At 50.9% G+C, this 12,346-nt stretch overlaps 1 protein-coding gene across 12 annotated transcripts in view; it reads right to left on the bottom strand.

Annotated features, from left to right (window-relative positions):
• The window catches only part of Megf11 (multiple EGF like domains 11), a 213,141-nt gene extending 209,250 nt beyond the window's left edge, over nucleotides 1–3,891 (bottom strand). For 11 of the 12 annotated variants that reach the window (XM_038323239.1, XM_038323231.1, XM_038323232.1 and 8 more), the window contains exons 1-2: nucleotides 3,761–3,891; nucleotides 1,087–1,187 (exon numbers count right to left, since the gene is read on the bottom strand). In XM_038323239.1, the coding sequence (XP_038179167.1) occupies nucleotides 1,087–1,147 (61 nt within the window). In that variant the 5' untranslated portion in view covers nucleotides 1,148–1,187; nucleotides 3,761–3,891. The remainder of the gene's footprint in view (nucleotides 1–1,086; nucleotides 1,188–3,760) is intronic. The other variant, XM_038323244.1, reaches the window with a different exon arrangement.
• Nucleotides 3,892–12,346: the final 8,455 nt, after the last annotated feature.

The raw sequence follows: 12,346 nt of genomic DNA, 5'->3' as shown, positions 1-12,346 counted from the left end.
CAGGGCTCATCCTAGCTTGGTACTCAGTCCAGCAACTGGAAAAGCCTCAGGGACCTGGCCAGTGAGCCTTTTTTTGTACTAAAGTCAGCACTATTGGGCTGACTTGGAGCGTCCTGCACTCATCCTCGAGGGTAATTAGAACTGAGTTTCTCTAGCATGAGAGGCAATGTAAGCCCAGGAGGGGAACCGTCACGTCATTCCCAACTCCAGCACACACACCCGTCCGAGTTCTTTCTGGCACAGGAGACTACTAGCGAGGTTCATCACTCTCTGAGTGGAGGCAGGAACTTTATGAGTGGGTTCCCTACTAGCCATGTTAAGGGACATCCCAGCTTTCATGACAACCTGCAGTTAGGGGGACATCCGAACATCCTCCTGGAGATCCTTTGTGTACCATCTCACTGGTCAGATTGGCTCTGAGAGACCCCCATAGTCATCAGCCCAGAAAGCTGAAAAGGCTTGCCCCGAGTCACATGGCCAGCAAGCTGGGGCCAGAGTCCTCCCTCCTGGGTGTCCCCTACCTATGGCCATCGGCATCTCAACTCTTGTTTTCCTGGTGTGCACGATCCCACCCATTCTCTGAGAAGCTATAATCAAACAGGGGAAAAGCGACGCTCATCTTTCATGAATTCCTCTTTAGTAGGTGCTCCTTGTGTTCTGACCTACCCAGGACACACCCTCACAGGAGCTGGGATTCAGCCATCCAGCCACGGAGTCCCCTTGCCTTCCCCCTCTTCTGCTCCCATCCGTCCAGCCTTCCACCTTCTTACCCATCATCTCCAGCCCTCCAGCAAAGTTCTCTCAAGCATCTAGACAGCTTTGCCCTGTGCCAGGCACTTGGAATTCCTTCTTCTTGGTCCTCTACGGGGTCCCTTCCAGAAGCCACTTCTCCTCGACCTCCAACATGACCTACAACTGTCTGCCTCCACCTGCCCTGGTGGCAGGGGGAGGTTGGTTGATCTCAGGCCAAACCCCACTTGCATCAAGCCCAGAATCTCCTCTCAGCACTGATATCATGCATGGACTTACAAAGCCCTAGGGTGTCTACTGAGGCTCCCTCCCACCTCCACAAAGGCCCCTACTTACGAATGCAGAAGTCTCCATTCTCATAATAGCCAGGGCAGCATTGGGACCTCCGCCGGTACATGGTCCGGAGGCCACGCCTGTACGCCGTCTTATAGCTGATCCTAGGCACAAGGGAGAGAGCCACTTGAAAGGATTGAAAATCAATCTATCCCATTTAGAATGATATTTGTGTTAAGCTCTATCGAGGATGCCATTCAATAATTACTTTAAAATGCATGGCGGCTTCGAATATGAAAGAATGCAATAAAGAAAAATCGATGGTGGGATATGGGCCGCTGTGGTGCAGAATGCATTACCCACGTGGCGCTGGAGGAACCTGCTGACTTCCCAATCTTTTGCAGATACAAGGGCTGCCGAGAACACTGCTGGGTGACATTGTGGAGGGTCACAGGGGTGGGACTTCCCCTAGGGCCCTTAAAAACACTGGGTTCTGGACTCAGAGAAACCCTAGGGACCTGGATGGGAATGGAATCCTGACATCTTTGGTGCCCACTGCCATCCTATGCCAGGATGTTGGCCTGACCCCGTTAGTGAGTAGGAGAGGCTGTCTGATTGTGGTATCCCACATGAACTTCTTCAGGCCTCCTGCAGAGGGCGTGCTGTTTCCCAGGAAGCTCTAACCCTGCCCCCAGGCTGCCCAGGAAGAAGCTAGCATGGGATTCTAGTCTTTACAGAGACACAGTTTTTTGAGACTTGGTTCTGGCCCAGAGATTTATAGGCAAGATTCTCCCAGCAGCCTCCTGGGTCAGGGACGATTGCCACACCCCATCATCACGCCCCATTAATTCCATTTCTCTCATTTGTCTTTTAGAGCTTTCATTCTTACTTTATGTTCCCCATCCCACTACCCATTGCTTTACAGATGAGAAATTGATACTCAGAGAGGTTAATGACTTGCTTGCGGTCACACAGCTAATAAATGTCAGGGTCAGACAAGAAAGGGAAATGAAAGGTGGGGGGACCATGATTAAGGTATATTATACTCCTATATGAAAATGTCATAATAAGATCTGTTATTTTGTACAATTCATATACAATTCAGGCTAATTAAAAAAAATACATTATCCTGAGAACAAGACTGCCAGAAGCAGGATTCAAACTCAGTTCTCTCTAACTGCCAAGCCACTGGGCCCTGCCTAATGCTTGGTACCGGTTCTCTCTGGTGGCTTTCTGGCCTTTCAGGGTATTTCGGCTGGGGTAAGATCTTAGGAGGAGTCACAAGGGGCACTGACGAGGAAAGCCCCTGCCACCTTCAGTGCGGTAGATTTGAAATGCCAATTAAAGGCGGAGAGGAAATACCCAGGGCCTTGAAGGCTCAGCTCTTCCCCCTTCCCCGTCATACCCAGGGGGCCACCCTCATTTCCTCTGTGAAGAACAGCGGTACTGAGATCCCTTCAGCCTGCTTCACACAGTGTTCCGGGCCAGGTTGGGAGCCTATTCCTTCAGCCGCAGCCTGGACAAACCTCCCAGATCTTTAAAATTCTCACCTCATGACAAACGACAATGAGGGCCTCATGGGAAATCTTGATATTTGGGAATGTATTAAGCTAAGGTCATTCTACTTTGTCAAAAACCCATAATGGGTAAGCTGGCCTCTCAGGAAGCTACTTCCCCACACACAGGAAGGCAGTTCCTGGCCTGGCCTGGAAGGGGTGTGTGTATGTGTGTGTGTGTGTGTGTGTGCGTGCGTGCGTGCGTGCGTGCGTGAGAGAGAGAGAGAGAGAGAGAGAGAGAGAGAGAGAGAGAGAGAGAGAGAGAAAATGGCGTTGACACAGAAGTCACTGGGCCATTCTCCCTGCCACATGAGATGATTCCCAAGTCTCCCATTGGGAGTTAAACCCTGAACCACCGACACCTCCCAGGAGAAAGGCCACCACTGCTTCTGGCTCCCCCAGCTTTGTATGCTCCCAGTGTAGGAAGCAGGGCAGGTGCAGCCTGGGGCCAGGCTGCTCTGGGGAAAATGCTGGACCAAGCTACTACACCCCGCAGACTGATGATCCGCTGTCAGCATGCCCACTCCAGGTCATCGGAAAAGCTCCACAGAGCTTAATAATTTAGCAAAATCATTCACGTTCCAGGAACAGAGCCTATTTTAATAAGCAGCCGCTCACTCACCCAGCCCTGGGGCAATGGAAGGCTATGTAGTCCCCTGAGACAATGGAGCCACACTTTGGAACAAACTCGGTGTTGACACAAGAATCCCAGGGTTCAGGGCAAGACCAGTGCCAACTTCCACCCCTGCCTCTGGCAAGGGTCAGGGCAGGCAACTCCCCAGAGAGGTCAGAAGGGAGCATCAAGCAGCCGGCTGAGGATGTGTTACTAAGTGGGTACACAAGGGGCTCTGTCCAACTACCGTACACAAGGGGCTCTGTCCTGGAATTGATGGGGTACAGACCAGAAATGCCTCAGAGTTGTACCCTCCCCTCTGGGTGAGGAAGTTGGGGTGCTCATCCACCAACTTTCCATGTTGCTGGTTGAGGGTTCCCTGCTCACAGGTTATGAAGTTCATTGCTTCTAGTCAGAAAGAACGCAGCTCACAGTGTCTCAGACCACCAGCATTAGAGAATTCCAGGAACACAGTATGGACGGTGCACACGCCTGCCCCATGGTCTCTCAGTAACAAGCTAGAGAGCCGGGCATCTACCCTCCACCTTGTCCCCTGGGAAGGACTTACCGGTGCCGGGTGCACTTGAACCAGTTGAGTATATCTGCGCATCGTGTGTAGTAGATCTGATCGAAGGGGTGTGCATAAGACTCCTGTACAGTCACGGCATAGCTGGGGGCCAGACAAGATGGAAGCCATAGTCAGCGAAGGCCAAGCCCATGCCAGGACAACCTCCCTTCTCAGACTTGCCCAGCCCACAGTCCCAAGATCAGGATCCAGCTCTGACCTCCCTTCCCAGCTCATGGACTCCTGCCCTAGATCTCAGCCATGACCCTAGGTCATATCTGTGCTGGCTAGCATTAACTGTCAACTCGACAGAATTTAGAAATTAGCAGGAGGCTGTGGCTCTGAGCACACATGCAGGGCACATGGTATCCCAGTTAATGGGGGAGAAGTCCTGCCCACTGTGGGAAAACCATTCCCTGGGTTGGAATCCTGAACTAAGTGTATAAAAAGGAAAGAGTGAGTTGAGTAGCAACATGTGGCCATTGTCCTCGGCTTCCTGACTGTGGATAGGATATGATCAGCTCCTACTGTGACTTCCCCACCATGTGGACTGCGAGCCAACACAAAACTTTTCTTTCATAAGTTGCTTTCGTCTGGATATTTTATTACTTTAACAGGAAAAGAAACTAAACCATAACCTTACTAACTTTTGATCCAAGCAATTTTTTAAAATTCTGTTTCCCTTATCAGATAGTAAGCAGAGGAAGATTTAGGTTTATTCTGTATGGTTCCAGAAGGCAGATTCCACAGGTCAAAAATATTTTATATTATCCAGGTATGTTGGTATGCACCATACAGCCTCAAGCACAGAAGCTAGAGAATTTGCTGAGCCAGGAGCCAGCCTGGGCAACATACAAGATCATCTCTTTAAAGTAATAATGATGATGTGTTTATTTGCATTCTCATTGTCTTTAACGAGTGTGTATGGGAGATGTTCTTTAAAACAACTGTATAAATGACCCCACTGAATACATGAAGAAACTGAAGCTAGAAGAGGCAGCTTGCTGAGCTATACCACTATCAACTGCTGCTGATTGAATGTCCCCATACTAAGCCCTTTAATTCCATTCTTTTCTATGTGTTTGTGTACAGGAGTACATGAGCGTACAGGTGTACTTGTATGTGTGCATGTGTGCGGAGGCCTAAGAACAACCTTGGCTGTTGTCTCTCAACTGCCTGCCATGCGTTATGAGACAGGGACTCTTACTGACTGGGAACTTGCAGAATAGACTAAGGTGGCCACAGTGAGACCCAGGGGTCCACCTATCTCTGTCTCCCCAGCACTGGGATTCTAAGAACTGTCTGGCTTGTTTGTTTGTTTAATGTGGGTTCTGGGAGCCCCAACTTGGGTCCTCATGCTTTCTAGGACAACCCTTGACCAACAGCCTCTTCCTGACTCTCTTAAAGCAGGTGGAAGAATTAATCTGACTTTGGAAGATAAGGACTCAGCATCACAGTCTAAGCAACTTCCCCTAGTTCTCCCAGCGACCTTCTCGTCGACTGCATCTCTAGCATAGCTGGGGCTACACAGAGCGCGTGTCTCCAGATCTTCCGAGGGAAGCAGTCACTGTCATCCTGCCTACTAGCTGTGACCTGGACCAGCAGGCGGAAGCCACATGAAGTCTGTTTTGGGCTTCACTGAAGCAGGCTTTTCCTTTGCCACCCTGGCGAGGTAACATGACGTGGCACTACTGACGCATGTCTACCCATGTGCGGCACACACCTCCTGGGCAGGCTGGAGAGCGTGTCAGGAATTAATTGTCACGTAGACTGGTATTCCATGTTTTTCCCAGAAGGCTCACTGACCTGGGCCAGATGGCCAGGCTCAGGCTGTAAAAGCCCATCTGCTTCGCCTGAGGAAACTGTTGTTTCATTTACAAGAGGGCTGGATGCAGTGGGACCACAGTCTGCTCCCTGATGCCTGTGAGGCTAGAGGTCTGGAGTCCTGCAAGCAGGCCAGGAATGGTCAGCAGTGCTCAGACCCAGGCAAGTGGCGAGTTCTGACAATCAGGATGATAATGACGTCTCGGGGGGTGGGTACATGGGAGATGTGGTCCAGATATGTAAGTCTAGGCAGGCATGGCCACAGCCCTGCTCATTGCTAGGCCTTAGGAAACTGGCAGGTCAGCACCCACCCCTGCTTCCCACAGATTTTCTAAAATTCCACAGCACTGTGCTGCGTTTTGCAAGGCTGTCTCTTAGAAGGCAAATGAATGAGTCAGAGCCTGGGCCTGGAGGCCTGTGTGGGGCCTATCACTCACTAGCATGCCCTTAAACATGTCATTGAACTCCTGTAAGCCTCCGTGTCCTCATCGGAAAATCTGTGACAAATACGAGGGACGTGGTGGATTACAGCGAGAATTAAAGGACAGGGACAGTAATCTGTACCTCTTGATGGGAAAAAGCAGTAAAAATGCTTACTGGATACATAGTAAGTGCTTAATAGATGCCAGCCTTCATCAGTGTGACACGCAATGATTTTCCTCCTGCGGTAGGCGTGGAATGATTCTCCCTTACCATGTTGGGGGCAGGGAGTAAGTCCTGCTACAGAATGGGCACCCCACCTTTGTTCACTTGGGGGTTCAGCTTGCTATTCCAGTGCTGACTGAGGCAAAGGAGCCAGTCCCCAAGGTGGCAGGGGGCTGTTGATGTCATGGGGGTAGACTGAGCTTTGTAGGCTCCCCAGGGCTGAGCAAGTCCAGCAAGAGGGCCTTGTACCAGTGCCAAGTCTCCAACCAGCAGTGTGTGCCCTGTTTTCACGGCCGGGTAGTTTAACACCGCTCACTTGCCAACATGCTAGTGAGGGGCTAATCCATCATATAGCACCAGGACTTACCAACTGCACGCGGCGGAGCAGGGGAGAAGGGTGGTTGCACTACCCTGGGTTTTGTGGTAGAGGGACATAATTAACAAGGAGTCTTCCAGAGGGGCTAATCCAGCTGAGAAAGTATCCCCAAGTACTCTCTGAAGACCGGGGTGTGTTTATGGAATGGAACAGACTAGATACATCTAAACACAGTATCAGGGGATCTTGGCTGGAAGATCTAAGAAGAAGGAATCACAGACAGCCTCCTTCCCAGGGGTAGAGGGGGAAAAACCTGGGTTTCATTCCTGGGTGGCTCCCTGTTCTCTCATGGCCTGAGCTGAGAGCTGCGGCCACCCAAGAGTCAGCTCACTCCCAACGTTTCTACGTTCCAACCTTGTTCACGCTGGGCCCATGAGACAAGTAGAGTTTCACTTTAAGTTTGAATAGATTTATTATGGGTCCTGTTATAAGGGATGGCTCTCCGTAAAAGAGAGAAAGAGAGAGAGAGAGAGAGAGAGAGAGAGAGAGAGAGAGAGAGAGAGAGAGAGAGAGAGAGAGAGAGAGAGAGAGACCTAGACTGGGACCTTGGAAGAAGACACAGATGACCAAAGAGGCAGCAGGAATCCTAGAACCTGGCTGCTGCATCAGCCTCCCTGGCTGATGATGGACAGCTTCTCTGGGGAAGACGGCCCCAACCGCAGACTAAGGAGGAGTTCTGTCTGTCACTGAGGCTCCCTGAACACTGGGAAGCAAAGGCTTAGATTCACCAACCAGGAGGGAAGGGGGAAGTGAGAAAGACGCATCATGGAACACTGAATCTGAGTCCCTGGCTTGGGCTCCAGAGCCTGCGCTCACGCACCCCTAGTAAGTCTCTGTGCGAGTTGATAATGACCCAGTCCTGAGCCAATGTCATCAATGTGAAGACAATGACTGTCAAGCACTGTCACGCACCCGGCTCCCTTGCTCCTCCCATGAGCCTTGCTGGATAGACCTGGTTGTGGGATCGCAGCTGTTTAGAGGCTCCCCCCAGGAGCACATCAACAGGTAGGAAAATCCAGGCTAGGACGCCCTGAAGTCTCCACAGATTTTTACATTCTTTCCAGGGCACCACAGAAATACTCTTTGCTTTAGCCTTGGTGTCATCACAACTCTGCATAGGACATCCAGCCACCAGACAACACACGGGAGCAGGCGCTGTCCCTCTTCTTCCCCCCGGTCTTCTTGGCCTACGGGTATCTAGGCTACCCCAGTGCCCCATCTTGCCTCAGTGAGATGCTTCTCTCTGCCCAGAGACTGACCATCCATCCTCATGGGCCCATCTTGCTTTCCCTCCTCCACCATCCATTTCCCCCATCGGGTCTCCATCTTAATTTTACTCATTTGATTTATTAGTGTCTAAGTGGCAGAGTCATCCTGGTCAGCATGGCCAATCAATTCCAGGGTTTAATTCAGTTTTTCCTGATTGGGTCTCTGGTCACTGTCTTTCTGCTCACCAAAATCAATACTTTAACCTTGGGCTTCAAAGTCAGACCCATCTGCAGGGACCCAGCCTAGACGCTAGTACTCATTGCTGCAGCCTATATGCGGCAGGCTCCCCTGCTGTGGTCCTGCCACCCTGCCTGAGCTAGCCTCCTGCCTTGATCAAACCAAAACCAGAAGAGGCCTCCCCATCACTCCCTGGCAGAACCTGGCTGTTCCTCCATTTTGCCATTGCTGCCAGTCCTGGGAGACTATGACAGACATCCCAGAGTCCAAGATAAGACATGTAGGACCACAATCCATCCCTCCTCTTGCCACCACTCTGGCTGTAGGCAGAGACCGAACTCCCCAGTCCTCTACTCCCTCATCTGTAAATGGGTGTGTGGTAGCTGATACTGATCGATTGCCAACTTGACCAGAACTAGAGGCAAACCTAGAAGGCAAACTAGTCATCTAGAAGGAAAACCTCCATCTGTGGGGAGTTTCTAGACTGGGTTAACTGAGGTTGGAAGACTCTACCTAAAGGGGGTGGGGGGGTCAACCACGTTCCACGGGCTGGGGTTCTGAGCTGAATAGAAAGGAGAGAGAGAAGTGAGCACAAGTGTTTATCTCTCTGTTTCCTGCATGTGAGCTACTGCCGCATGTGAGCAGTTGCTGCGTGTGAGCCGCTGTCGCATGTGAGCCGCTGCTGTGTATAAGCCGCTGCTGCATGTGAGCAGCCGCCTCACACTCCTGCAACTGCGCTTTCCCTGCATGATGCTCTATACCCTCAAGCGTGAGTCAAAATAACCCTGCTTTTTCTCAGCCGTGTCTGTCAGATGTTTTGTCATAGCCATGAGAACAGTCCCGCGTACAGGATGGGGATGCAAAGGAGGAACGGGCCGAACATGGTCACCTGCTGTTCACATGCCACCGCCTTGTCCTCCCATGGCCCTGGGTTTCAGAAATCCACATTGCTTTACCCTGCCCTTCAGTCTGAGCTGCTCTGACCTGTCTCACCTACTTGTTGGATGTCAGGCCTTCCACAGCCAGCTGCTGCCTCTCCTGCCTCTGGTATTTCTCCATAGTCCACAACCAGAGGGAGCCCTCCAGGGAACGCCAGCTTACCTCTCCCAGTGGCTACACACATTGGGGTCCTCAGGGTTCAGAGTGAGGGCAGCTTGCAGAAGGGAGACGACAAGGAGGCCCACCGTGGACGGCGCCATCAGGCCCTGTGTGAGAGAACAGAGAAGAAAGCGGCTTACTCAGACTTCGTGTTGCAGCGTCTCTTCGGTACTAAGACTGGTGCTCCCTCAAAGTGGATGAAGAGACACTAAACAGGCCGAGATTCCCACAGCAGCCACACAGTAATGAGCGCTGGAATTTCACATCATTGACTAACGTGGAGACAGCTCTAAGTATCTGAAGAGGGGGAGGCTTGAGTCACGGGTCCAAGATCTCCCCAGAAAGAGGCCCACATGCAATACATAGGCTAAAGTTTCTCTGTGTTCAGAGTACCACCCTGTCCCCCAGCCCCAAGTCTATCCTTGATACAGAAACTCAGATCTGGCCATTGTAGAGTCAAGGCTCTTCCCTCTCCCTCCTCCTCCTCATCTGATAAGGCTGGGTGATCCCATCACCTCCTACTCCTCCTATGCCAAGAAAGAGAAGTAACGTAACTATGTGGGTCATGGGGGCACTGAACTGAGACAGCACTTCTGAGCATGCTGGGCACCAGCCACCGGGAACACTAGGCCTCTGCTTCTCTTTCCTCCTCCAGGATACCGGTTCCTTGTCACCAAATAGCACTCCCGCTGTGAGAAAAGGGGCTGGGACAGTTGAATAACTGGCTTTAAGGAAGTGATGGGCCAGGTATCAAGGCCCCTGAAGTATCACTGAATGGTAAGTACTTAATGCAGCTACACAGTCCCAACTACCTTGTCTCCTAAGTGAGAGATCCCCAATACAGAGCTGCTTAAGGAGGAAGGAAAGTGAGCCATGTGGGGAGTGGAGCCAGGGATGAGTGGCCCTGTCCTTACTCTCCAAGACCTTATGCCCCTTACACTATAGCTTTTTCTCTCCAAGTCCTTATGCTCCTACACCACAGCTCTAGAGAACGTCTTCTAGTCTAAATGTCCCCACCTGATAGGCCATTGACCTTGGAGACACAGGGCAGTGAGGACACATCCAAAGGGGCTGGACCCCATGAGCCCCAGTGTCCGCTGTGAGCTGACCCAAAACCGTGACTCACGGCAAAGGTGCTATTATGATTTATTTAAAGGTTTTAATGAATCCAGGGCAGCTTTTCTTTTCAACCATTGACACTAAAAGAAATACAATTTCCATTAAGCAGGGCTGAGGGTGTTCTGGAAAACATTTTGACATTGGAAATCAGTCCCCAGATTTGAAATGGTTGGGTAGCTAGCCCACAGGCGCTACGTTCTTAGATGAGGGCCATTTATCCTCCTTGGAAGACAAACAAGAATGGCATGTGTTTACACACATCTCCAGACGCGGTACTCCATGCAACCCTCTTCTCCTAGACACTTAACTGTTCTGCCCCCACCTCAGGCATGTCTAGTTAAATCCTTTCTTTAGAACCCCCCACAACTACAAGCAAATCATCACAAATTCTGTGTAACCATGGGTTCTAAATTAATAACTAATGAGGTTGTACTGTCTCCATACATTCTGGCAATCACACAGCTGAGTGCAGATTTAGCCAGAAATCAAGGACATCTGCAGATCCCTTGGGGGCAGGAAGGGTGACCCTGACACTTCTCTTTAAATTGGCAAAGTCCAAGAAGTGCAGCTACTCTCCTAGTCCCACCCTCTTCCCTCTCTGGTTTAGCAGCCGAGACTCAGCAACCACCACACACAGCCTAGAGTCCACACAGCATGGCTTGAGGGCGACAGCCAGTGTCAGCCACACATCCTACCACTCCGTTCTCCACTAGGAGATTCAAGTAGATTCAAAACAGGACACCTAGTGCTGGGAGAGTTGGAGAGTCAGGAGGGACAGGAACATCTTTTTCCATGGAGGTCTGAGCTAGACGTCTAGGAAGAATGAATGCTACGCACAGAACTCAGGAAGGTGGGTGAGTCTTGAAAGACCACTACAGAGTGTCTTGTCCCTGTTTCCCATGTGGCCCTAATACATGCTTGGGCAGGTCCTGTTAGTTTCAGCATCCTCCTCCAAAGGACCTGAGATGGCACCTTTAAATTTAGTAGGCTTTGGATATCAAAGGAGTGGGCCCAAGACGAGAGGCGATGGATCCTCTGGCTCCTGTGGACCCATAGTGAGTGGGAGGGTTACTTGGATCATAGCCATCATAGGGAAGTTCTTAAGAAGCCTTCACTAAGCTGGGAGTGGTGGCAGCACACGCCTTTAATCACAGCACTTGGGAGGCAGAGGCGGATGGATCTCTGCGTTCTAGTCCAGCCAGGTCTACAGAGCTAGTTTCTAGACAGCTGGGGCTACACAAAGAAATTCTGTCTTGAAAAACAAAGTAACAACAAAGTCTTCATTAGAGCTTTTCTTGCCTTGTCGGGTCTGAATGGCTCAGTTTAAGGGACTCTTAACTGGCAGGAGTCCCTGGAGACTGACCATGGCAGAGAAGGGGATGGTTGTCTGGATGGGCACACTGGAAGAGGAGATGGATGGTGTGGGAAAATGGTACTCAGACTGAAAGTCTGAGGCCTGAAACATCACGTCTCTATCCAGGGCCATGTCCAGTTCTGGTAGGAGTAGGGAGAGAAGGATGTCCGACATTAGGGGCACAATGATGATGCCTCTCAGACCCCCGAACAATCAGACTCTTCCTGGATCTTGGCCAAGCCTGGGCTGTAGGTATGGCTCAATAGTGAATCAATTGCATCGTGTGTGCAAGACCCTGTGTTCCATTTGCAGCACTAAAACCGACCAGCCAGTCAGCCAGTCAATCAAGAACCTACAGAGATAGCTTAGTGAGACCGCTTGCTGTATAAGCGTGAGGTCCTAAGTCTGAATCCCAGCGTCAGGTGCAACTACAAGCACTGGGACCCCTGCACCGGGAGGGGTGGAAACAGGAGGATCACTGAGGCTTGATGGTTGCAAATCTAGTTCTGGATTCGCCAGAGACTCTGAATCAAGGGGATAAGGTGGAGAGTTATAGAACAGGATGTCTGATGTCCTCTTCTGGCCTCTGTGAACATATGGGTAAGTGATCCTGTACACAGACATAGACAGACTGACAGACCGTCTTCCTCCCTCCCTCCCTCTCTCTCTCTCTCTCTCTCTCTCTCTCTCTCTCTCTCTCTCTCTCTCTCTCTCTCTCTTTCTCTCT

This window comes from Arvicola amphibius, chromosome 3, assembly GCF_903992535.2.
Source record: "Arvicola amphibius chromosome 3, mArvAmp1.2, whole genome shotgun sequence".
Lineage (NCBI taxonomy): Eukaryota > Metazoa > Chordata > Mammalia > Rodentia > Cricetidae > Arvicola > Arvicola amphibius.
Note: the sequence above shows the minus strand (reverse complement) of the source record. Positions and strands in the feature narration are given on the sequence as shown.